Source organism: Bemisia tabaci, chromosome 3 (assembly GCF_918797505.1).
Source record: "Bemisia tabaci chromosome 3, PGI_BMITA_v3".
Classification (NCBI taxonomy): Eukaryota; Metazoa; Arthropoda; class Insecta; order Hemiptera; family Aleyrodidae; genus Bemisia; species Bemisia tabaci.
Window position 1 is genome coordinate 15,008,608 of NC_092795.1, and position 24,471 is coordinate 15,033,078.

Below are 24,471 nucleotides of genomic sequence, written 5' to 3' on the forward strand. Positions count from 1 at the left end.
ATGAAGAAAATGTCCCGTTGAACTAATGTAATCTTGTTACTCTTGTTTCTCTCGATGTCTCTCAGAGATTGCGACTTACAAGTAGCTAGCACATTGGACTGTCACAAATCGACGGTGCAACTACCAGACCACGTATCTCGTTTGCGGTGTTTAAAAATCTCCGCTCCCATTTTACTTTTTTGAAGGAGAACAAATCAATATTATTTCTTAAAATTGTCAGAGTTTTCTTCACAGACACAAGAAAAAAAGAGCATGGAAATTTTCAAAAATCGACGTTGAGTACTTTTCTATTTATGAAATAGAGTATGGTAGGGTGTCAGTTTGTCCGCAACGTCGCAAACCTAGTTACGTGGTCTCGTAGTTTCACCGTCTAAATGCAATTCAGGTTCGATCCTGGCTGTTCGCCTGTAGCAAGGCGTAAATTATCGATTATCAATGTATCCCCAATTAAAGCTATGGTAAAATATCGATGTTAAGAAGTTCGTTGCAAAGACGCTGTTTATCGATCCTTTTCCATAAGTTTAAATGGCAGATAGATTTATATATCGTAAGCACGTAACGCCACTGCTGCTCGTCGGTCAGTTAGACAACATTTTGCATTAAGGAACTATAGCCACAATATTTCTGGCTTACCCGTAAAAATAGCTATCTACAATTAGGAAAATAAATGGCTCAATTGTTGCTTTTAGATTAGCTAGAAATAGTAACTCCTCATTGTTGTATATTGGACTGCGTTGAGCAGAAAGAAACCAAGCCACATCAGCTATCGTCCAAAATTGGGCAGTTTAATTCTCTACATGAAAAAGTTGTGCTGGTTTTTTTTGTTGTAAATTTCAGTAAATTTCTGCTCACGAAGCAAATTCCTCAAAATTTTCAAAAAAATTCGCACAAACATTCTCCTGTAAAAGATTAAATAGCTCTAAAGAACTGATGTGGCTTGGTTCCTCTCTACGAATCGCGGTCCAATTAAAGTCCAATTGTGCTCGTCTCAGGAATCGTGTGTTAGCAGAATAATAGTATTAATCGATGTAAAGATAAGAGTTTTATTTTTAGGGTATTTTTATTTATGAAAAAATGCTCGTATTCATATTCCCACAATTTTTCTTCGTCAGTTTTCGGACTCTTTCCACGTATCCGCGTGAAGAATGTGAGATTCTGTCAGGAGTGCGCAACGCTTTTCTCCGCACCCTTTTCCTGCGAGATAATCGGATTTTTCAATGTTTACTTTTCGTTGATATTATTCTTCCATCTCGGATTAAAATTAGCGGTCGTATCTCATGCTGAGGGTGACAGCTCTGCGGAGAAACGTTTTTTCTTGAGCCTATTGCGAAAAAAAAATGTGTTTCCTTCGTTTCGTGTCCCCACAGGAATTCGAAGATATCGTCAACAACTTGGGAATGGGCGGAAATAGGTCAGTTTCGGAGCATTTCCGCGTGTAGCCCTTCTTTTTAGCTTACGAAATGATGAACAGTTAAGCAACGCGAATTGCGTGGTCGTGCGCTTTTCGCACCTTCTCTAGAGCTGGATTCTATCACTTCCTGCTAGGATTTATCGTCTGGTTAGAATCACGCGGAGAAAAATCTATTGCTTTATAAACCAATTAGTGGTTCATATTGAACACCACAAATAGCCGTAAATGAACTAATGATTCTCGGTATGTGAACCATACTAAGGTATCCCGTACCATACTAAGGTATCCCGTACCATACCAAGGTATAAGTGCTACTATTATATGTTGCCTTTACTACTATTACTGGTGTTCCATATGAACCACTAATTGGTTTATAAGCCATAGCTTTCTCTCAGTGCAGAATATATACTCAAAGACACCCTGGCTAAAAAAACCCACTGATACCACTTATTTTCTTCACAATTAATTATACTATTCATTACAGCGACAGCTAAATGTGTGAATTGCGTACCTTAATTGCAATGTTTGAAAAATCAGCCAGTTAAGCTGAATTTTAGAGATACTCGGATAAATAAATTTTATTGGATGCTAAGATTTTCGATTCTTTTAAGTCCACAAGGCCCAAAATCATAATTCCCCGTGACATACAAAAGCTCCATTTCAACCTGCTGAGGCTGATTATTGACACCGAATCGCCTCCGTACACATGACCTCGCTAGACAAATAACATTGCAACAAAATATATATTCCGATTGAGTCAATAATCGAGGAGTTCCTTGGAACAAGGGCGTATAAGACCTGCAATGCTGCTAAGATTGTGCGACTTCGTATACAATTTGCCGCGAATCAAGTTACACATTCATGTTAATCATTTCCACAGAAAAATACATCAAAATTATGAGATTTTTTTCAGAAAAAAATCCTAGCAGGGCTTTCAAACTACGCTCAACCGAAAACGATGCACTAAGTTGCACGATCTTAGCATCATTGCATTTCCTCACGCCCTTGTTCCCGAATAACTCCCCAATGGACGCGCCAGAAAGCAACTTGGCAGCGTTAGTGCGCGTAGATTCCTCGCTGCCGAATTCGATCCAATTGTAAACCGACATCCGAAGTTGTCGAACGAGACTTCGAAGAATGCAATCGAGGATTAAGTGAGTGAGAAACGAAAACGCCCCCCCCCCCCCCTCTCTTTCCGACACCCATCCCAATTGGCAAGCGGCGAAGCGAGCTTTAAGCGGGGACCCCGATGACGTCACACGCGGCGGGTGGCGCGGGCCGTTCTGACCGTCTGCATTGTCATCGATGCCGGCCAATTGATTTCCAGAAAGCGTCATGCGTCACGCGGATCATCGACCATCGATATTTTCCCATTCGAAACTACAGTGAAGAATCGATTATTAAGGTGCACGCTAATAATCGATCCTTTTTCATAGGTTTAGATGGTAGACAAATCGATTTATCGAAAAGCACGACTCGAGGTGCGGGTTTTGAGCCGAGGAATATTTATAGGCTAAGTGACAGTGTAACGGCCAGGCTTTGATTTTATTTGTGTAGTCGCGAGCACTGATTGATTCTAAGTTTAGAAAGGCGGCTGTGTAAAAATAGGCGCTCTCCGTGCACAACTGCTCCGAGCTTGGCCGCAAGTCAAGAGAGCTGAAATAATTGTTTTCTAACACCTCACCGCGTGAATGCACTCGGTGGATCGGACCCGACACCTGCCGTCCTGAAGTGTAGAGTACCTATACTGCCTCGCTAAGGAAAAGCGCCGTAAGAGCTGTCAGGCGTTGCCGTGTCTCCTTCATTAAAAAACGAATTTACTGGGAAAATTCTGAATACTTTCCCACCAATTTTTTAGAGAATTTTTTTCACAATTTAATCTAAAATATCTGACAATTGAGATGTTGCATGTGTGAGGAATTTGCGATTTGACTATTGATTCTTATGTACAAGTTCGCGAGGTGACACGATGGTGCCACTGGTTTTGTCTGAAATCAACTCCCAAGCTCAAAAAAGCTCTCGAGTCGAGGCCAAAATGGAGGGAGTATTCCACGCTGTCCTGAGAGTCCACCTCTACATCAAGACCGATTCTCCATGCAAAGATAGGGAGCAAATACATTAGCAAGGATGCCGTGTTTTCAGTTTTAGAGTCCCCAAGTAAAAAGGCAGCCCTATGTCAATGTATTTGCTCCCTATCTTTGCATGGACAGTTTGTCTCGGTGTAGAAATAAACTTTTAAAATAGCGTGGGATATCTCCTCCATTTTGGCCTCAACTTGAGAGCTTTTTTTGAGCTTGGGAGTTGATTTCAGAGAAAACCAGTGGCACCACCGTGTTGCTCGCGAACTTTTACATGAGAATCAACAGTCTAATCGCAAATTCGTAACACATGCAACATCTTCATTTCAAGGAAAAATGTGCAAAGCTCTCTTCGAAAAAAACATGTTTTATTTGAGGAAATTTGGCAACTCTCGAATGTTCATACGGCGTTCTTCCTTAGCACGGCAGTATGCATGGAGGCAATGAACATGTCGGTAATTTTGAGATTAGGTCATGGAACTTTTAGGGCCCAAAAAGGCATAACCAACTCAAGAAATACAGATTATCTCAAGTTATTAATTATCGCAATTGTTAGGATCCGCCGTATGTAAAGCGATAAACGATCAAATTCCAAACCAATTCCGATCAAAATACAACATTTCATGGCTGTCGGTGTCGGTCACCATGTACCATACACGAACCCAATTAAGTACACTTGTCCCACACGTGTACACGCAAAATTGCCTCGCGAAACAGCCATACCTCATACTGAAGAAGAAAATGCGTTTATTTAAATTCACGGCAGAATGCAGCATTATGTTTCTGCATTACAAAATTGTATTTGTATCTATTCATCCCCAGAAGATTACTGAAACTGCCGGCGCACAGTGGATCGAGTCACAAAGTTGAAATGTTTCACTAAAAGAAAACTGCAAATTTTTATTTTTAATTGATCACATTTTAAATTACAAGGGGTGCTTACGGTAGACAATTTTACGAGGAAACCAATAGAACCACTTTTAGAACCTCAAAGTTTTGTATAAACGAAGTTATAAGCGTTTAAAGTTTACACATTTTTTCCGACCTCTCCTATTGACTCGATCCACTGTGCGGCGATCGCTGATTGCTGGTAGGGTGTACACGCCGATGTCTTGAACAAATAGTAAGCACCGTATCCTGCTTATTTCTGATCGTAACATTTCTCAACGATTCGGTGAGGTTTACAGTAGCTGTGAATACAAGAGATGTATTTATTTAACGTTACATAATTACAACAGTAGTAACTTTGCTGCTAGTCTTGATACCTCTCACCAGTTCAGTGGAAGAAAGACTAGCAACGAGTGAATCTGATGGCTGAAGTCAGCAGATAAAGTGCGAATTTGCTCCAGGCGGACGAATGTTCTACACTTCCTCTCAACGTTGTGTAATCGTAGCTGTCTAAACGAAAAAGTCGGCAACGTTTTGCACTTACTCCTCTCATCAATCATGCATTTTTCGCGGAAAATACGTGTTTTCTATTGAAGCGGGATCAATTTTTTTTCTGTCTAAAATTAGTCAATTTTTTTAAGAAAATTGAACGTCGTAAATTTAGCCGCTGCCTCTATTTTTTGTTGATATTATAGCGAAGCGGAAGCTCTCTCTGCACCACCAATGAGCGTACATCGAAATCTATCACATCATCGGAACACTCCTGTAGTTACCTATAAGTTAATTTGTTTTAAGAAAATTGAACTTCGTAAATTTTGCCGCTGCCTCTATTTTTTGAAAGTATTACAGAGTAACAGAAGTTTTTCTGCGCCACCAATGAATATACATCGAAATCTATCGCATAGTTGGAATATACCTTCAGTTAATAATAATGTTTGCGTCTTTTGTGTGTTTCAGAATCAAGCAATGCGAGTAGTGCGAACGGTAGGTCAAGCTTTTGAAGTTTGCCATAAATTGTCGATAAACGGACCGCCACCCGGTGAAGAAGATAACGAATTAGACACTCCTCACAGTGAGAGTGATGGTCCTGAAAAGATTAGAAAAGGTAAGGCTCATTTTAAAAAAAATATTTTTTTATATTCACGTTTAATTTTTCTTTTATTGCATGCTGGCAGGTTTTTATCGAAACTACCAGACCACGTATCTCGTTTGCGGTGTTTAAAAATCTCCGCTCCTATTTTATTTTGTCGAAAGAGAACAAATCATTCCTCGAAGTTTCACCGAGTTTTCTTCGTTTAGAGAAGATCAATCATACTGGAAAAAAACACATTGGATCTACAGTCTAGACTCTTAAAAACGTCGGCAAGAAAAAATACTCTTGATTTTAATCGGATTTTTGCTTAAATCAAGAACCAAGCCTCTTAATTTGAGCGGATTTCTTTTGATTTAAGCTTAAATCTGATTGAATCAAGAGTATTTTTTCTTGTCAATGTTTTCGAGAGTCTGGACTCTAGATCCAATGTGGTTTTTTTCCAGTGCATGGAGGTTTTCAAGAATTGCCGTTGAGTCGTTTTCCGTTGAAAAAACAAAGTATGACAGGAAGTGTGCAACGTCACAAACCGAGATACGTGGTTTGGGAGTTTCACTGTCGTTATGTCTCGATTTCTGAACTATCAGGGTAATATTGAGCGCTCTGGTCATTTTTAATCCCAAGGTGCTTGAAAATTATTTTGTAGGTCCTTGAAAAACTATACCAAGCACTTGAATTTGCGAATTTGAATTCCCTTGAAAGTTAAGAATCCTTCCTCGTCGTTGTGGAAACCGATCTTGACCCGGAAGCGGGTTCGACAACAGAGCTGGAAACGCGACACAAATATCTGAAACGGGTGCTCGCGAATCTACTGTTAGCAAGGTTTTATTATTATCCATCACAATGTCCTTCCCTCTTCCTCGGACGCCGCGCAGCGGGCTGATTGTTGAAATCGTTAGACAAAACTAAGGAGACACAAGGAATGTGGAACCATCTTACTGGTTGAAACGGGCAGGTCCTACACAGGGTGTAACAAAAGTCCGTCCCACCCCTGCTAACTTTTGAACGAATTAAGCTGGGGAAATGAAACTTTGGGAATGTTCCTATCTCAAAGGGGACCATCTTTTGGGTGAGTCAAAAGTTGAGAGGCCCCCCGTCCCTCCCTGAGGGGGGACCAAACTTTTGACTCCCCCAAAAGATGGTCCCCTTTGAGATAGAAACATTCCCAAAGTTTCATTTCCCTGGCTTAATTCGTTCAAAAGTTAGCAGGGTCGGGACGGACTTTTGTTACACCCTGTAGACTAAGGGGGAAAATGATGGACTAACTATAGGGTCCCTCGCGGGTTGTCGATAGTTACTCTACTACCTACCTCCTTTATCTATTGCAACCACCCGCTTTCACCAATAGAATCCCTCCATATCCCTTTTGTCTTCTATGTCCATAAATTTCAATAAGCGACCCGTATTGGCGCTAGTCAACGGGAGAAGTCAATTATGAAGTGTTAACTTAAAAGCTTATACCTTCGTTTTTCGTTCATCCAAAACCTAAGAATTGAAAAGTGACTCAATTGGTTTTCGTGAAAAATTTCCGTTTAGAAACATATCTCAAATTTCATTTTTATTATTATAAAGTGTGACACGCAAACACGATAATTTGCAGTTCTCCAAAAAAAATTCATGTCTGATCTTTTCCACAAGCTCATTCCACTGTGCTCCGCGTCAGTGGCCCTCGGCATCATCCAATTTTTCGCTGAAATTCTCCTCGCGAATCTAAAGAGCAAACGAGCGCATCGAGGCGACGAAACGTGACGGACCGCGTCTTTAAGCTTCCCTCTCTAGTGGAGTTTTTCGGTGCATAACGTTTGCGCACAATTTTTTTACCGATAACGTTTGCGCAGACTTTTCACGAATATCATTTGCGCACACTTTTTACCGATAACGTTTGCGCACACTGCACTATTTGGCAACGCTTCAATGATGCGTCAGTAGTATCGCTTCGTGATAAGGCAAGTCAACGGACGGATAATTTATAAACGGACGAGGGGAAATTTTCATTTAAATAAATTCCAATAAGCAATCAATAAGTAAATGAATAAATAAGTTAATAAGAAGAAGAAGCCTCTCAACAATTTTTTAACGCTCAGAATATAGTGTCTTTGAAAATTAAATCTGTGCGAAATGATGAGGTGTTCACTAAACGGAATGATCAACAAAAAAAAGATGATGAAATTATTGTTTTAACCAATTCGTATCTCTATAAGGACCTGAAAATTACGGAGTTTCTGAAAATGGTTCGTGAAGTTAAATACCCCGACAAAAATGATTCAGACGAAGAAAATAACCCGGAGGCTGTAAATTCTTTCAATGCAGACGAGCAGTTCTTCTTATTAACTTAATTTATTCATTTACTTATTGATTGCTTATTGGAATTTATTTAAATGAAAATTTCCCCTTGTCCGTTTATAAATTATCCGTCCGTTGAATTGTCTTATCACGAAGCGATACTACTGACGCATCATTGAAGCGTTGCCAAATAGTGCAGTGTGCGCAAACGTTATCGGTAAAAAAAGTGCGCAAATGATATTCGTGAAAAGCGTGCGCAAACGTTATCGGTAAGAAAAGTGTGCGCAAACGTTATGCAGCCGAGTTTTTTTCTTCGCCTCGCCTCGCCCGATGGACGCGATGAAACCTTGTCCACACCAAGGATCAAGGGGTGAGAGGGCAGGGGAGGGGGGATTCAGGGTGTTCCGAAGTCTAATCAAGCGCATTCTTGTTTGTTTCTCATTACGCTAACGAACATTGAACTTAATCGCCGAGCCGTTACTGTCATATCGTCTTACTTCCCCTCTCATCCCCCTATCTGTGTTGCCGAGCCTTGAGAAAAAACTGCCGTTTCCCCGAGGAGGGAACGTAACTAACTAATACCTACAAGATGCTGAATGTAATTGAATATCTTTCATTTGAGACCAAATAAAGTACTCTTGGATCAGTAGTTTTCGAGGTATCGCTAAAAGTGAATTATACTGCAGGGATATTTTTGCCGTGGCAGCAAAGAGAGCAGGAAGTGTCAAAATTTCGAAATTAAGTTTCTTTCAAAACGTGTCCAGTCACATTTAGATGAAATCAATGAAATAGCCAAAACAGGGAAATTCATCTTAATTGTATGAAAACGAGACATATGAGAAAGCCGCAAGTGCGCAAAAAATGACCTAGTTTCAGGCAAAATAGCAGTAAGTGACATTATTCCTCCAGAGAGCCAATGAAAACGACGAAATACCCTTGTTTTACCGTTTTCGATGGTCATATCATCATCACTGTGAGTTCTCTGCTTCCCAATATTTTTTAAAATGTTTTTTCTGTTAGAGTTATATCCTCATCTTATCGCTCAAGGGAGAAGAGACCCAAGTCCACAAAAAGGCAAAATAAAGTTGTTGATACCAGAGTATAGAAGAGGCTTTGCGAACGTCTGAATCAAAAAACGGCCAAAACTGTCCAAGCCAACCGGAAATATGACAGTGTAGAGATAGCAGTTCAATTAACGTAGTTTTAAGAAATTTAATTTGAGTCATATTCACTTGTCGCTCAACTCCTCAATTCCGTAAGCGTTCGTGCATTGGTTCATTGGCGTATAATTACGCGGCGGAGAGCAATATTCCTTGTAAATGGCGCGTCTTGAGTCGTATTCTACAGCGCCGTGGAGCTTTGACTTTTTTTTATGAAGTTATATTTCTGTCACTGCCTGCGATGCCCAGGGCTAATTTGACTGGAGGTTTATTCTGCTCGTAAAACAATTCCACTCCCATTTTCCTCGGTTTACTGCCTTTATTTAATTATTTTATGGAGTGCATTAAATTGTCCGGCCCTTCATTATTTATTTATTGCATCAGAAGTTTCGCTTTTAAATTAAACAGGGCCCTCAAAGCATCTGTCTCTCGCTGAAAAATTGTCTCATTTAACCACAAGTCGTCTGGCCAGATGATGTGGTTTCGGCGCGGTCTTTCTCCGTCTGGAGAAAGACTCCGTCCTTCTTTGCAGGAAGCTTCCTATGTCATAAGTTTTCAATCTTGATTCTCTGGCAGCAGCCCGATTGTTGAAATTTATATCGGCACGACAAGAATCGAAAATCGATTTATTGATCGATATATCGCGCAGATGGGGCTATGTCTTGTCTTTTCTTGCCGACATAGCCAATTGAAGTTTCAACAATCCAGCTGCTGATCAGTGACGCGCATACTTTGCGATGAGGCGAGGGATCTAGCATTTAAATGTATGAAAATTAATCTATTATCAGGTGTTCCTTGCTAATCGATCCGTTATCATGGTTTGAAATGAGAACATATCAATAGCCAATGATTTATGCTTCACCGTTGAGTCAGAGGCTTCGTCTGTAGTAAATTAACCCCTAACACAGATTTTAACGTTTTTTCCGTGCATAAATTTTAACTTCCCGCTGACAGAAAAAACAATAATCTGTTTGAGTTTAATCGCACATTAGACGTTACAGTAACAGTTTCTGCGGTATGAAAATGTGACAACCTCAATTTCGACGCTTCTGCCCAACTGGGTATTGCACATTATCTACGTTTTAAGGAAAAGGAACATTGCTCGATTGAGAATCTCGCCAAGACTTATATAAATGAGCGATTTGATTCAAGTAGACTCTTGTTTTTGGGATCACAAAATTTAAAACCGTCTCATCCAATGCTGAATGAGAACGTTATCATCTCGGCTTGGAGTAGTTATCAGATGTTTTCGTTGCGCTAATCATATTTTACGTAAAATTTTGATGAGAAAACAAATATTAGAATTCTTATATTCGTACCTTATCGAGTGGTCCATTGCGCTCTAAATTGACTCCTATGAATAGTTTTTTCCATCAGTTTTCTATGTGCAGAGATTTTTTCTAAAGCAACATGGTGAAAGCATCGTATAACAAAATTTCCATGAACAATACATTTATGAAACGTAAAATAACATTCAGTATACGGTAGATTAGTAGCTGGATAACGCGAAGTATTTGAAGGCGCTTGGATACAACTATTCGTACTTGAAGGATGTCTGCGATGCATACACGCAGCATTGAAGGCGCACAAGATTCCTTATCGCTCGTACTCATTCGCGTCGCACTACTGATTTAATTCAAATTTTCGTGGCTAATGCTAAACGTTATTATCTTGATTTCGAGTTGATATCCGTCACGATCGTCGAACGAATCTCTCTCTACAAGGAATTTAAAAGAGAAAGCATAATACATTAATACTAAAAATTTTAATTTGACCAGTAGTCTGTTGTATCGTGCGTAGTAGATTGATATAGCGGTTACGGCATAGTTCAATTGTAAACAAACACTTACCGTCTTTTCTGATTTGTACCCTTCTCGTACTAATGGTAAAATGCGTCCAAGTGTTTCTTACAATCTTAATTTCTCGTGTTTAATGAGTCTCTCATTAATTTATAACTTGTCGATGATTGAATTGTAATGAATTAACACAATTAACTCGCTCAAATGTTTACTTTAGGTTACGCTGCTTGTTTTGGTTTAAATCACTGAGGTCGATATTATGTCGAATTACATAGTCTCTAAATCAGTTTCTCAGTCGAAAGTTTATACAGCAACTATCTGTGGGCTGATTATTGAAATTTACCGACCGAACGATAGACTAGAAGGCACAGGGAATATGGAGCGATCCTATAGGTTGAAACGGGTGGTTATTATAGACTAAGGGAGGAAATGATGGACTAACTACAGAGTCTCTCGTGGGTTGTCGATAGTTAGTCTATTACTTACCCCCTTTGTCCATTACAACCACGCGCTCCCACCAATAGGATTACTTTATTTTCATTTTGTCTTCCTCGTCCATCGCTTTGTCTATAAAAGAGGTTGTTCCAAAAACGCCGATTTTGGCCCCCCCCCCCCTGGATTTGGCCCAAACTTTGCTCAGATGTTGTACTAAGTGTCCCCGATGCTTGGGCAAAATTTCAGCCCCCTCGGATAATTAGGGGGAGGGGGCAGGGGGGCAAAGTTGCAATTTTTTTAAAACTTTAAAAATCGATATCTCGCGAACGGTTTGAGTGTAAGTGTTGCGGTTTGCGCTAAAAAACGTCAAAAAATATCCTCTACAAGAATATTAATGCTGTTTGCAAGGTTGCGTAATTTATCGCGGTCATAAATCGATTTTTTCGATTTTGAAGGTTCGACTTTTTTTCGTTTTTCGTCTCTCCTCTCTTTGGAATCGTTGCTACGTGAATAAAAACCTATTGAGGTGATTCTCCATGAAATTCTGCATCTACCACACTTTGTTTGATCTTGGGGAAACGATTCGTTCGTGAGTTATAGCGATTTTTCTGCGCGTTATCGGTTACGCGCGGGCGGCTTATCGGCGGCGCTCCATCCCGCGCGGGCAAGGCAGAGGTTGTTTCACCGCTAGGGCCTTATATTCATGCTGTAGGCTGTAATTATCGATATTTTCTCCTCCCCCCACCCTTCCCCTGCAATACATATTTGTTTAATACTTCGTTATACAGGGTATCCCAGACCACCCGTAACAGGTCTTGTTCTCGGTCGGTTTAGGTAGTACGAAGTGGGGGGCCGTGGGATTGAATAGGGAATTGACCCCAAGGAATCCGAATTTCACAATCCCGAAACCCCCCTAGCCACCCTCGGGGGGTAAAAGGGGGAGGTACAATGTCTCCCGACTTTGGGGATCGTGACCCCCTCTTTACCTCACAAGGGGGGCATGGGGGGTTTCGGGATTGTGAAATTCGGATTCCTTGGGGTCAATTCCCTATTCAATCCCGCGGCCCCCCACTTCGTACTACCTAAACCGACCGAGAAAAAGACCTGTTACGGGTGGTCTGGGATACCCTGTATAACGAAGTATTAAACAAATATGTATTGCAGGGGAAGGGTGGGGGGAGGAGAAAATATCGATAATTACAGCCTACAGCATGAATATAAGGCCCTAGCGGTGAAACAACCTCTGCCTTGCCCGCGCGGGATGGAGCGCCGCCGATAAGCCGCCCGCGCGTAACCGATAACGCGCAGAAAAATCGCTATAACTCACGAACGAATCGTTTCCCCAAGATCAAACAAAGTGTGGTAGATGCAGAATTTCATGGAGAATCACCTCAATAGGTTTTTATTCACGTAGCAACGATTCCAAAGAGAGGAGAGACGAAAAACGAAAAAAAGTCGAACCTTCAAAATCGAAAAAATCGATTTATGACCGCGATAAATTACGCAACCTTGCAAACAGCATTAATATTCTTGTGGAGGATATTTTTTGACGTTTTTTAGCGCAAACCGCAACACTTACACTCAAACCGTTCGCGAGATATCGATTTTTAAAGTTTTAAAAAAATTGCAACTTTGCCCCCTGCCCCCTCCCCCCTAATTATCCGAGGGGGCTGAAATTTTGCCCAAGCATCGGGGACACTTAGTACAACATCTGAGCAAAGTTTGGGCCAAATCCAGGGGGGGGGGGCAAAATCGGCGTTTTTGGAACAACCTCTTTATTGTTGAAATTGATGGATAAACTTATAGACAAAGGAGACAACAGGTATATGGAGGGATCCTGTTGGTGGGAGCGGGTGGTTGCAATGGACATAGGAGGTAGGTAATAGACTAAGTAACGGCAACCCACGAGAAACCCTATAGCTAGTCCATAATTTCCCCCCTTTGTCTATAAAAACCATCCAATTCAACCGATAGGATTGTTCCATACTCCCTGTATCTTCTTCGTTTATCCTTTTATCTATCGATTTCAATAATCAGCCGGCTGGTGAGGGTTCATGGTGAGTCTGACAACGGGGCGTTTGGGTCGTTGTCGTGCGGCTGAGTATGTTGTCCGATCATGTTGACAGAATCGGCCAATCTGTTGCTTCCCGTCCGCTCCGTTTCGGCAAGCAGGCGGTATTTTTAGCCGCCCGTCGCTCAACGCCCCCTACGCCCCCTGAACCCCCCTGCGGCTCTACACCCGCCGAGCCGCTCCGCGCCGCCCCGTGCGAATCAGTCCACGTCGCGCACCCCTCCGAGTTTTAATCCTTTCGCGAAACCTCTCTCCTCGGAAAACGCGAAAACCCCCGAATGAAGTGAAATAGGGTTGCGAGGGTCACATGGAGAAAAAAACTTCGTGCGTGGGACCCGAAGTTTAGGTCATATGGATCTCTGAAGTTTTCGGATTGAGCATCTGAACACTTTAGGTCCAGCTGCTGGGGTTTGGATCACACATCCGAAAACTTCGGTTCTCACTTCTGAAGTACGTCAGATGTAAGAACTGAAGTTTCAGATGTGTGATCCGAACCTCGACAGCTAGACCTAAAGTGTTCAGATGCTCAATCCGAAAACTTCAGAGATCCATATGACCTAAACTTCGGGTCCCACGCACGAGGTTTTTTTTCTCCGTGCAGATAGTTGTCAGGGTGTGGGTCACTTCATAGGCGGATCCAGACGCTTCAGACGAGGGTGCGGGGGAGGGGCTTCCCCTAAAAAATTTCGAAATTTTAAAGCAACTGATGTGCGGTTTGGGTCAATTATTTCAGGAATATTCACCAAATTTAACGTGCTTCTTCTTCTTTACTACGTTCCATCCTTCGTTCTTACATTTTTCCTCCTCATTTTTGCGGGCTAAAGGTGGGCGCCCCACCCCTTTGGATCAGCGTGCGCCCCCTACACTGCCCCCCCCCCCTTGGGCCTACCTATGGGTCACTTTTACACTAAGAAAAAAAAAGATTGGTAGAATTTACCATTCTTTCGCAGCGCAGCGTCAATTCTGTCAGAAGAAAGATAAACGTTACTATATACTGGTACAGATAACCATTCCTCTGACAGAATCGACTTGAAGATTGGTAGAATTAACCATTCCCTCACGCTGTACTTCACACAGCGTGAAGGAATGGTAAATTCTACCACTCCTTTTTTCAGTGCACGAATGAAAAGTGAGTAGTTCTTTTGAGTAACCACGTTTTCCTGCTAAGATTCTGCAATCTAATTCACTATTCTCAGAGAACAAATCAGAAGTTAGGACTTCGATTTTTCTTACGAATGCTCACCGCGATTCGGCTTTTCTGTCAAAAAGTTATGTAAATCTTTGTGTAATCAATTTAATTTAAAACCCATAGGCCAAAATGACGATCTTACTGTCATCAGCTAATATGAAGGTGATTCGTGTACTCGTCTCCTCTTACTCGTAGCTTTACTTCAATTCTAATTTACTCGTACTTTTAGTTGCTCTTTTTTCGTTGAAATTGTCCTATAGCTTAGTCATAGCAATTGAGGCGTTGGGTGCAGAAAGGGCATTTCTCGGTTGCTATATCTCAGAATCTCCAGTGCTACTTTAACTTTTAGAGAGGAAACTATCGGGTAATTTTCTGAAATTGTATGTTTCCAGAATTGTAAATTTATAAAGAATATTCAGTAAACGTCACAACGAATTACATGCTTTAATCCTAACAGACGAAACGTTAGCGGAGATTTTGAGAGACACCACAGTTAAGAAATGCCCTTTCTGCGCCCAGCGCTTAATTTGCCAAAGCATCGCCAAATCCAGTGTGTCTACAAGTCCGGAAAGTCCGGAAATAGCACTGACTTTTTAAGGGCGGTCTGAAAAAGTGCGGAAATTCCGCTAAAAGGTCCGGAATTTTTTTTTATTTTTTTGTCACTTATCGCAATTTCAAATTTTGGAAATTTTTCTAATTTCGTCAAATGGAGGTACTGAAAAAGTACGGAATTTTTTCAGTCGGAGGAGGTACTGAATTTCTCGAGAATGCACTGAAAAAGTACTGTAAAAGTGATCATTTTTGACCAGCCTGTTTTAGTAAACACCCTGAAATTGCATCATCGCGCAAAACTGATATTCGCGATGAATGTGCACTGGGAAAAAAAACACATTGGATCTAGAGTCCAGACTCTTGAAAACATCGACAAGAAAAAATACTCTTGATTCAATCGGATTTTAGCTTGAATCAAAACGAAATCCGCTTAAATTAAGAGGCTTGGTTCTTGATTTAAGCTAGATTCTGATTGTATCAAGAGTACTTTTTCTTGGCGATGTTTTTCAAGAGTCTGGACTCTAGATCCAATGTGGTTTTTTTTTCCAGTGTACCGTAAAAGTACTCATTATTGACCAGCCTGTTTTAGTAGACACCTTGAAATTGCATCATCGTGCAAAAATGATACTCACGATGAACGTGCGGAAACAATACAGGTTCGAAAAATACACGCAAACTTTAGGCAGGCAGAAAAGGAACCCAAACGAACGAAAGAGGCGGAAATTTTAAACTCTGCGGGGTCGCCCCGGTCGAACGCGAGGGGCCACGACCTCCCGACAACAATCCGCATTCGTTCCGCGAAACGCTCGGAAAATTTGAAATTTCTCCGGCCGGCGGCGGCGACGACGGGATCGCGCGGCGAGTCCGTTCCTCCCGATGTAAACACTCGCTCCTAAGTTCATTTATTTTAAAAACCTCGGCTCCGGAGTCGGGACAATTATTATGACCCCCGCCTCACCTGCTCCGCTCTTGGAGGAGCGAGAGTTGCCGCTCCAGACTCCTGGCGCCCCGCCAAAAGAATCTCAACATCCGCATCATCTGATGAACCCCGGAATGCGTGTATTCTTATGGAGCGCAGGGCTCGTGAAGGAATTGAGTTGTTGGGTTGTGTGGACGGGGCCGACGATTTCTCGGATAAGCGCAGCCTGACAGGCTCGGATCCTCCCGTTGGAAGACGAACGTGAAGATGGCAAATGTGGAGTACGCGTCCCTCCCTCGCCCTTCATCACGAGCCCTCCCGGTTGCCAAACTCGACGAGACATTTGCATTTGCGTCGAAAAGGAGTTTTAACTTCGAGACTTTCATTTTGCGCAGATTAGCAGTACAAGTATGTTGCATCGTATCGTAAGAAAAAGCCTATATTATAACACTGAAAAAAAAACTCCGGCTCCGGGAGCTGTAATTACGGGCTATATAGCACTACCGTGCGTTGCGGGTTAGGAGACCGCAAGCCCCGCATTCAGGAGCCGTAGCAACGGCCTCTAAACCCGTAGCAAAAATGAGCTCCGGGCTCAGAGGCCGATGCTCTGGCTCCTGTATGCGGAACTTCCGGTCACCGAACCCGCAACGCACGGTAGTGCTATATAGCCCGTAATTACAGCTCCTGAAGCCGGAGTTTTTTTTTAGTGAACAAGAAACTGGCAGAAACACGGCCAATCTGCATGTAACAGCAGTACGTGCTGATTTTGTGCAGAAAATATGTATTTTTAAAGAAAGTTATGAATATTTTCCCTGGATATTTTCAGACTTTTCAGATCAACCTACGAACAAAATCCTCTGAAAAATTGGAAGAGAAATATTCAAAAATTGCCCCGAAAAATCGTGACTTGTCGAAGGAAAGTTGGCAACGCCTGATGGCTCATACGGCGCTTTCCTTAACAAGCAGCACTCTCTTAAGACTAAACCGCGTAACTTTAAGGCGAGGGCGTCGCGGATACGCTGTTCTATGCGCCATCGCGGCCGCTCACCTATTCCCTCGCGGCAACGTCGGCCGTTGGTTTTTGTTGATATTGGTGGCGTTCGTTGTCTGTTAGACGCGGAGCTGAAGCGGATACAGCCACCCTCCCCCCCCCTCCGCCCCACCCTTGAAATTTTACTTCAGACCGTCCTGACGTGCCGGGTCTTCGCCGCCCCCACTTCCACGGTTTTTGAATTTGTGACTCCGCTTTAAGAAAAAGCGAGTCAGTCGCCGTCTCCTGTCGGAAGAGTGGTCCGCGTGTGTCTTGGTCGGTTTCGGTGTTTCATCTGACCCTTTGTTCCTTCCTGGACGCGTTGCGTGCCCTCCGTGTGCGAACGTCAGCTTCCAGAATTCCAAAACGACCTTCGCTGAAGCCCTCCTCTTAGGTTAGTTCGTCTCCTAAATATTCGAAGTTCTTTTCTTTGGAGTAAACAAAGTCGATGTGGAAATGTGAAAGGAGCTGTCGCACAGTAGACGAGACGAGTCAGTAGGAGAGGTCGGACAAAATTTGGTAACTTAAAACGCTTGTAACTCCGTTTATACAAGACCCTGAGGTTCTAAAAGTGGTTCTATTGGTTTCCCCGTGAAATTTTCTTCTGGAAGCATCGTTAAAATTATAAATGTGACGAAATAAACATAAAAATTCGCAGTTTTAGTCAAAAATTGGATTCCTGACCTCTGTGATTGACTCGATCCACTGTGTGCCGTCACGTCTCAACATTTTCCTAACTTTGAATTCTGAGAATCATGTGCAAAGTCAGGTATGAATTTCGATAGAATGGACGGGATTAACTAGGAGCGGCCTAACTACATTAGATGTTGCCTTATTTTCTCTCGTAAATTATTTGTTCTGCAAAAAAACAAAGCTGTTTCCTGCTTTGAAATTCTTTGAGAATATCCTCTAAACTCTAAAGAAAATCTACACAAAGGTTCAAGGCGGTAAGGCGCTTACTTTTCCTGCAATTCAATAAAAAGGGAACAAATTTGACAACGTGGGATGCAGTCAAGTTGATTCCGGTCAAATCTGTCCGAATATCATCTTTTTCGATAGTAGGGTGCCCGGCGTAATGTGTCAGTTTTATCTCGTGATTCAAAAGTGTTGTTTCGACGATATGGATCCTTCAAAAATCTGCTGAAGTTTCGTTCTCGAAAAAAAAAATTGAAGAATTTGGTGATTTGCGTGTGCTGTAGAATCATGTCGGTTGTTAAAGTAGAAACGTAGAAAAGTGCAGTACCCTTTCAAAACGTCAAGTACTTTTCTCTAACGTAAACAAAGACATCGATCACCACGTAAGCAAGCTGAGGGTGTCATATGACTTACATACACATTATTAATATCTTTCGCACGCGACATACTGCTGTCTTTCGTAGCATGGTTGAGATGAATTCCTTATTTTTTACTTATATGTATCTTAGTAGAATCCATCGCTCGCTGTAATCATATCCTGGCCAACTTTGGAATATTCTTAATTTTATGAAAAATGACGGATTTGTTAAATATACATATTTTTTCCGTTCGAACATTTGAAAGTTTATTTTCTCCAACTTTAATTTCGTAACAACCGTTGCCTAAAGCAGTACAGCAATTTTGATGATCGTTAACAAGCGGATGCAGTCACTCGAACATGGAAAAAGAGGATGATGCATTTCAGCATCTTGTCCACTAATTTTTGTGCCAACCAAAACATTTAGTTGAGTCCACGCGAAACATGTTTACGCACTTTCAGTGTGCGACAGAAGATCGGCTGTCCGAAGTTCAGCATTAAAAGGAAGTGCAAGAATTAAGACGGCGAATCTTCTTTCTCACCCCATGAGAAGGCATACATTTACTCAGTACAACCATTTTTTTCGCACAGCCAATCAATGGAATAATATCCTCGTGAGCTTTAAAAGAATGCACTCCAGTAAGAGCGAAACTGGTTTCAGTCTGTCAGTAGAACACTACTGAAGTATTTTCAATCCACCTACTTAGGCTGAAGCTGAGCTCTCCTTCCCCTCAGTTTTAGACCGGAACGGATAGTAATTGTTTTTTAAGGCTCTAATTGTAATTTATGGCTTTTTCTAAGCTTCGTTTTCCCCTCAAAATAGTGTGGACCCAGCACTATTCTACCATCCTTGGCCCAAATCTTGTTGCTTTATGGTCGACCGCAAGTTGCGAAAGCTTCATCTTTTAATTCGACTATAAATCGTGAAAATCATATCCTAAACTCAGGCTGTATGCAAATTGAGCTATTTTTACAGCAGGCTCGAGCTATCGTTGGTTTCTCAACAGTTCAAACCGTTGATCTGAGATCGAAAACAAAGTCGACATTCTCACCGCGATTTTCAGCCACACTTATACTGGCCAACAACATTTGGGCCCTACCCCTTACAGTATCTGGGCTTTGATTTAGTACTTTTTGTTTCTTCGTAAGTTAGGTTTATCCACAAATTAGTAGTTGTACCAAAAACATGGTTGATTCTACCACCCTTTGACTGGCATTGAAATCAGGCAACAAGATACACTGGGAAAAAATCTCCGGCCGTGGAAGCCGTAATTACGGACTATATAGACATACCTTCCGGGCTCGGAGGCCGAAAATTCCGGGCGGAGCATCCGGAACAATTAAAGCTACGGCTCCAGCGCCCGGAATTGAGTGTATGTCTATATTTTTGTACACTGGAACAAAAAAGTCGTTTGGATCTAGAGCCAAAACTCTTGAAAACGTTTACAAGAAATAAGACTCTTGATTTAATCGGATTTTTGCTTGAATCAAAAGGAAATTCGCTTAAATTAAGAGGCTTGGCTCTCGATTTAAGCACAAATCCGATTGGATCAAGAGTATTTTTTTCTTGTCAATGTTTTCAAGAGTCTGTACTCAAGGTCCAAGCGACTTTTTGTTCCATGCTCGTCCTTTTATTCAGTATCGGTCGTTAAATCGTTCACCGTGTTTCCCACGAGTCGCGAAAGTAGCATTTCCGAACCGATGAACTCGATCGAAGTGTCTCTCCGCGAAGATTCGATAGGCGACGGAGCGGGGGACAATCAGTGCGGGGGAAAAAAGGTGCGGCGGCAACTTTTGATTTGTTTCCTCCAACTCATCAAAAGTTTCCGGAGCGGAGCAAATTGGGTGCACGGGGGACCGGGGGGTTGGGGGGTCGCGGTGGTGCACACCCTCCCCCGCCCGCGCTCGGCGGCGGCTTTCCAGGGCTAATTCTCCGCTCATTAATCTTCGGTAAAAGTGGTAACCCGGGTCCTCGCGCGACCGCGGGGCCCCCGTGAGCCGGGAGCCGGCGACAAAAACGCGCTCTAAATAACTTTCCGAGCGTCGGACATCGCGCCGCTCTTGTTGCGCGACTAATGCGCTCCGCCCGGCGGGGGCACAAAGGCCCGGAGCGAAGCCACGCGCTCCGCGTACCAGGGTTGCGTCATCGCCGTCGGAACCGGCGAAAATTCACCCACGCCCCGCTTCCGAACACTGCCGTTCTAAGGAAAAACCAGAGACAAGAGACCCTCCACTCGTAACTCGGCCATTGTGGAAGCTTTTACTTTCGGGACTTCAGCATTCTACTGTTGACTTACCTACATGGTTGATGTTTAACAACGTGTTGGCAGTTTCGTTTTGCAAACAAGTCGAAAATGGCCGAAGTTTGTGAAACTTGTTTGGCTTATGACGTCACCCGGAGCTCATCATCGACCATGGAGGTAGGTCAACACCCGAAATTAGGGTGATGACTGATGCTCCCTAATAATTGTCGATAAGGAAGTGTTGAATCCCCGAAAGTAAAATCTTCCACCTGTCGCTAGGAGGCCAGCGGAGGGTCTCTTGTCTCTGCAAGAGACCCTCCACTGACCTCTTGGCGACAGGTGGAAGCTTTTACTTTCGGGAATCAACGATTCCATATGGAAAATTATAGAGAGAAACAGTCATCACCCTAATTTCGGCTGTTGACCTATACCTACATGGTGGATGATGAGCTTCAAATGACGTTATGAGCCAATCAAGTTTCCCAAACTTCGGCCTTTTTCGGCTTGTTTGCAAAACAAAACTGCCAACACGTTATCGAATATCAACCATGGTACGGTAAGTCGACAGTAAAATGCTGAAGTCTCGAAATTAAAAGCTTCCACCATGGCCAAGATATTAGTGAAGGGTCTCTTGTCTCTAGGAAAAACGCCTTATGAATCTTCAGGCGTTGGCAAATTCCGATTTATGAAACACGAAGTTTTTGGAAAACCTTAGAGTATTTTTCTTACAATTTTTCAGATAATGTTATTCGCAATTTCACCTGATGTTCCTGAAAATTTCGTGGAAAATAAACATAACTCTCCTAAAAAATAAACATATTACTGAAGAAAATTTGGCAACTCTCGAAAATTCTTATGACGTTCTTCCTTAGCACGGCAGAACAGGGTGTCTACCGCATGGAGGAAGTATAGGTACACTGGAAAAGCACGGATTTTGAAAGGTTGGCATAGAAGCGTGGAAAACAAACGAGATATTTGTATAAGAGGACTAGGGGATTATGCCCCACGAGGGCTGATTAATGAAATCAATAGACCAAGTGATAGACAAAGAGGACAAGCAGAAAATGGAGCGATCCTATTTGTTGGAACGGGTGGCTGTGATGGACTGAGGGGGAAAATGATGAACTAATCAAAGGGTCTTTCATGGGTTGCTGTTAGTGCCCGTGCTCTGATATATCAATAACTGAATTGTAAACTTTTATGGACTAGGGTTTTTGGTCTCATCTTGCGTGGATGGTCAACGTAAAATCATTACAGAATTCTGCCAAAAACTCACGAAGAGAGTTTCCTATCGAGAGAACCTAATTCCCTATTTCCCTAGAGAGAACCTCATCTATCACAACTTTTACTTTTCTGCACTAAATGTGACTGTCATGTTATTTATTGGCGTGAGCACCTGAGTCATTTGCATAGGTGGACTTGAACGCACTGATTCATCAAGTAAGGCAGTAATCCTAAATGAGTGTTGATCGAAGGTGGCATAGACGTATCAAAAAAATGAGATGAAGAACGGAAAAACTTCCAATAAAGAATTATTTTTTAAAGACCCACATGCACATTGCACACACAAGCGGTGGAGAATAGAAATTCGTGTGGAGATGAAGATAATCCTCTTTTACATTATAGCATTGATGTATACAAAATGTATTGACATCGTAGTAAAAATACGCCAGGTGCAGACGGTAAAATTTTCGCCTTCAAATAAACGTGATACCACAAACATCCTACGTGGCCGAATAGTTGCATGCAGGAACACGCGGCGCGGAGAGGCGCGTGGCCGCTCCTATCGCGATCCGTCATTCCAGGAAGCACGGAAAACATCCGTGTTGTAAGTCAAAACGATTTTGCAGAGATTCATCAAGATGTTTCTCGAGAAAAATAGCCTCAGTCGCGGCAGATTTTTTCCCCCCAGATTACTAATGCAACTGATGTTTTCATTGTTTTCGTCGCAAAGTTTTACTCATTTGTATTCGAGATGTCATGCTCATTCGAGAAAAAATAAACCGAACTAAGATAACTGAAAGTTTTCTAACGCTAATCATATAATTGGCGTTAAATTCGAAAGTTACTCCATTTGGCCACCGGTAAGAAAAAAACGGGCGGAAGGGATCACATCCTATTAGGAACTTGTGATTTTGATTAACACCACAGATATTTTGTCCAGTAAACAATATAATACAGCATACTTTTCTCTACCAGGAAAGACATCTGGTCGTATTTATGCTAAAAGAAACTGTGTACACAGGGTTTGCATGCAACGTAGTTCTTCTTAACTTAAATACGTCCATTTTCAATAAAATTGCCCGATTTGTCTTCAATACACTTGCATTCACGGATCACGCAATGGCTGTATACTTATCATTCTGGACACGCTTTTAATTATTCTTGAAAAACAAATGGTGGACTACGAGGTGAAGCTCTCCTCTATGAATTTTCTCTTCAGAATTTTACTAAGAAAATTATCAACACAACAGGAAGTTTGGAAATCAACCCCTGGAGAAAATTCAAATATTTACAATTAAAATGAGTCATAATATGACAAAAATACAAATAACCTCTTTTGTATAATTTAAGTTCCTGTTGATTAAAGTTTAAGCCACGTTTTATTATCTCAGACAAGGAGTTGATTTCCGAACTTTCAGTTGCATGAATTGCTTTCTATGTAAAATTCTGGGGGAAAATGCATACAGTGCTACCTCAATTCATTCCTCGTGTGACAGCTAACCATAACGGCGGTAACCAAACCATAACCATAAGTTAAACGGCGTCCAATAAATTTCTCGCTATAAACAATAAAGACGTAAGTCACAAGTTGGTAGTATATTTGAGGAGTAGGCATCAAATTTACGGCAACTGGAAATGATAATCCTCTGACTAGTACGTTATCTAATATTTCATGTCCGTTTCCTTCCCAAAGGCACCTCTTCTTCGTTTTCAAATGGGCGTATTTCTGCCAAACGGAACTGTGCATTATGACGTGAGCCCTACGCATATTCTTATGGGTCTCAGGGCTCATCTCTTAATGCTCATAGTTCTTTTTGGCAGAAATCCGTCCAAATGTTGCGCATATGATGAGATTTAGGAACTTCTTGTAAGTTGCTACCTTTTTGTTTTGTTTCAAACCTTGTTTCGACTGAACCGGAAGTAGTCGGATTTTAGCACTAGCTGCACGCGAGCCTTGATTGCAGCGTGTTGCAGGTCTGCGCCAACTACGAGTCTTTGCGTCTAGTTACTGAAGCCGCGAGAAGTCGCTGAAACCTCCCTTCGTTAGAATTGCCAAACTTACTCGAAAATCCTTATTTTCAACACTGGTAAAGTGACGATAAGGGCAGGATCTGACAGCTGCGTCCCTGACCGAACTCTGACGGTCTATTTCGAGTGGAGCCCTCTTGACGTCAGTAACTTTGGCCGTCCGCCCGCGTGGATGCGTCGAACGGCGAGCCGTCATAGTTATGACATCACCGGCTAATGTCTCCGCTTATTTACTTGTTATATAGGGTATATTTTTGACCGACCCCACCGTGGCATAACTCCATGCAACCGGCGTCGCCAAGTCGTCGTCAATTAAAGTTATCTCGGAAACGGACCGCTTGACGGGCTAAAATGCCCTGCCTTCTTACCGAAGAGTGCAGTCCGTTGCACGCTCAGCGGGCTGATTTTTGAAATTGATAGACAAAGCGATGGACAAAGAAGACATAAGCGTTAAGGAGCTATCCTATTGGCTGAAATAATTGGTTCCTACAGACTATGAAAGAAAATGAAGGACAAACTATAGGGTCTCTCGTGAGTTGCCGTTAAGTGGTCCATCATTTACCTTCCTTGTCCATTGCAACCACTCGCTTCCACCAATAGGATCTCTCCATATCCTTTTTGTCTCATTTGTCTATAGCTTTGTCTATCAATTTCAACAATCAGCCCGCAGATGCTATCCCTTTTGTCTCCTTTGTCTATACATTTGTCTATCAATTTTAACAATCAGCCCGCAGATGCTCAGATAATGAACATTTGTCCCAGGACCGGGGATTTTCTACTGAAATATTCCCCGTAACC

At 42.2% G+C, this 24,471-nt stretch overlaps 1 protein-coding gene across 3 annotated transcripts in view; it reads left to right on the forward strand.

The window, feature by feature from the left end:
• Positions 1-24,471, forward strand: part of LOC109033274 (carboxyl-terminal PDZ ligand of neuronal nitric oxide synthase protein) — a 297,183-nt gene that overhangs the window by 252,450 nt on the left and 20,262 nt on the right. For all 3 annotated transcript variants that reach the window (XM_072297894.1, XM_072297895.1, XM_019045821.2), the window contains one exon: positions 5,335-5,482. In XM_072297894.1, the coding sequence (XP_072153995.1) occupies positions 5,335-5,482 (148 nt within the window). The remainder of the gene's footprint in view (positions 1-5,334; positions 5,483-24,471) is intronic.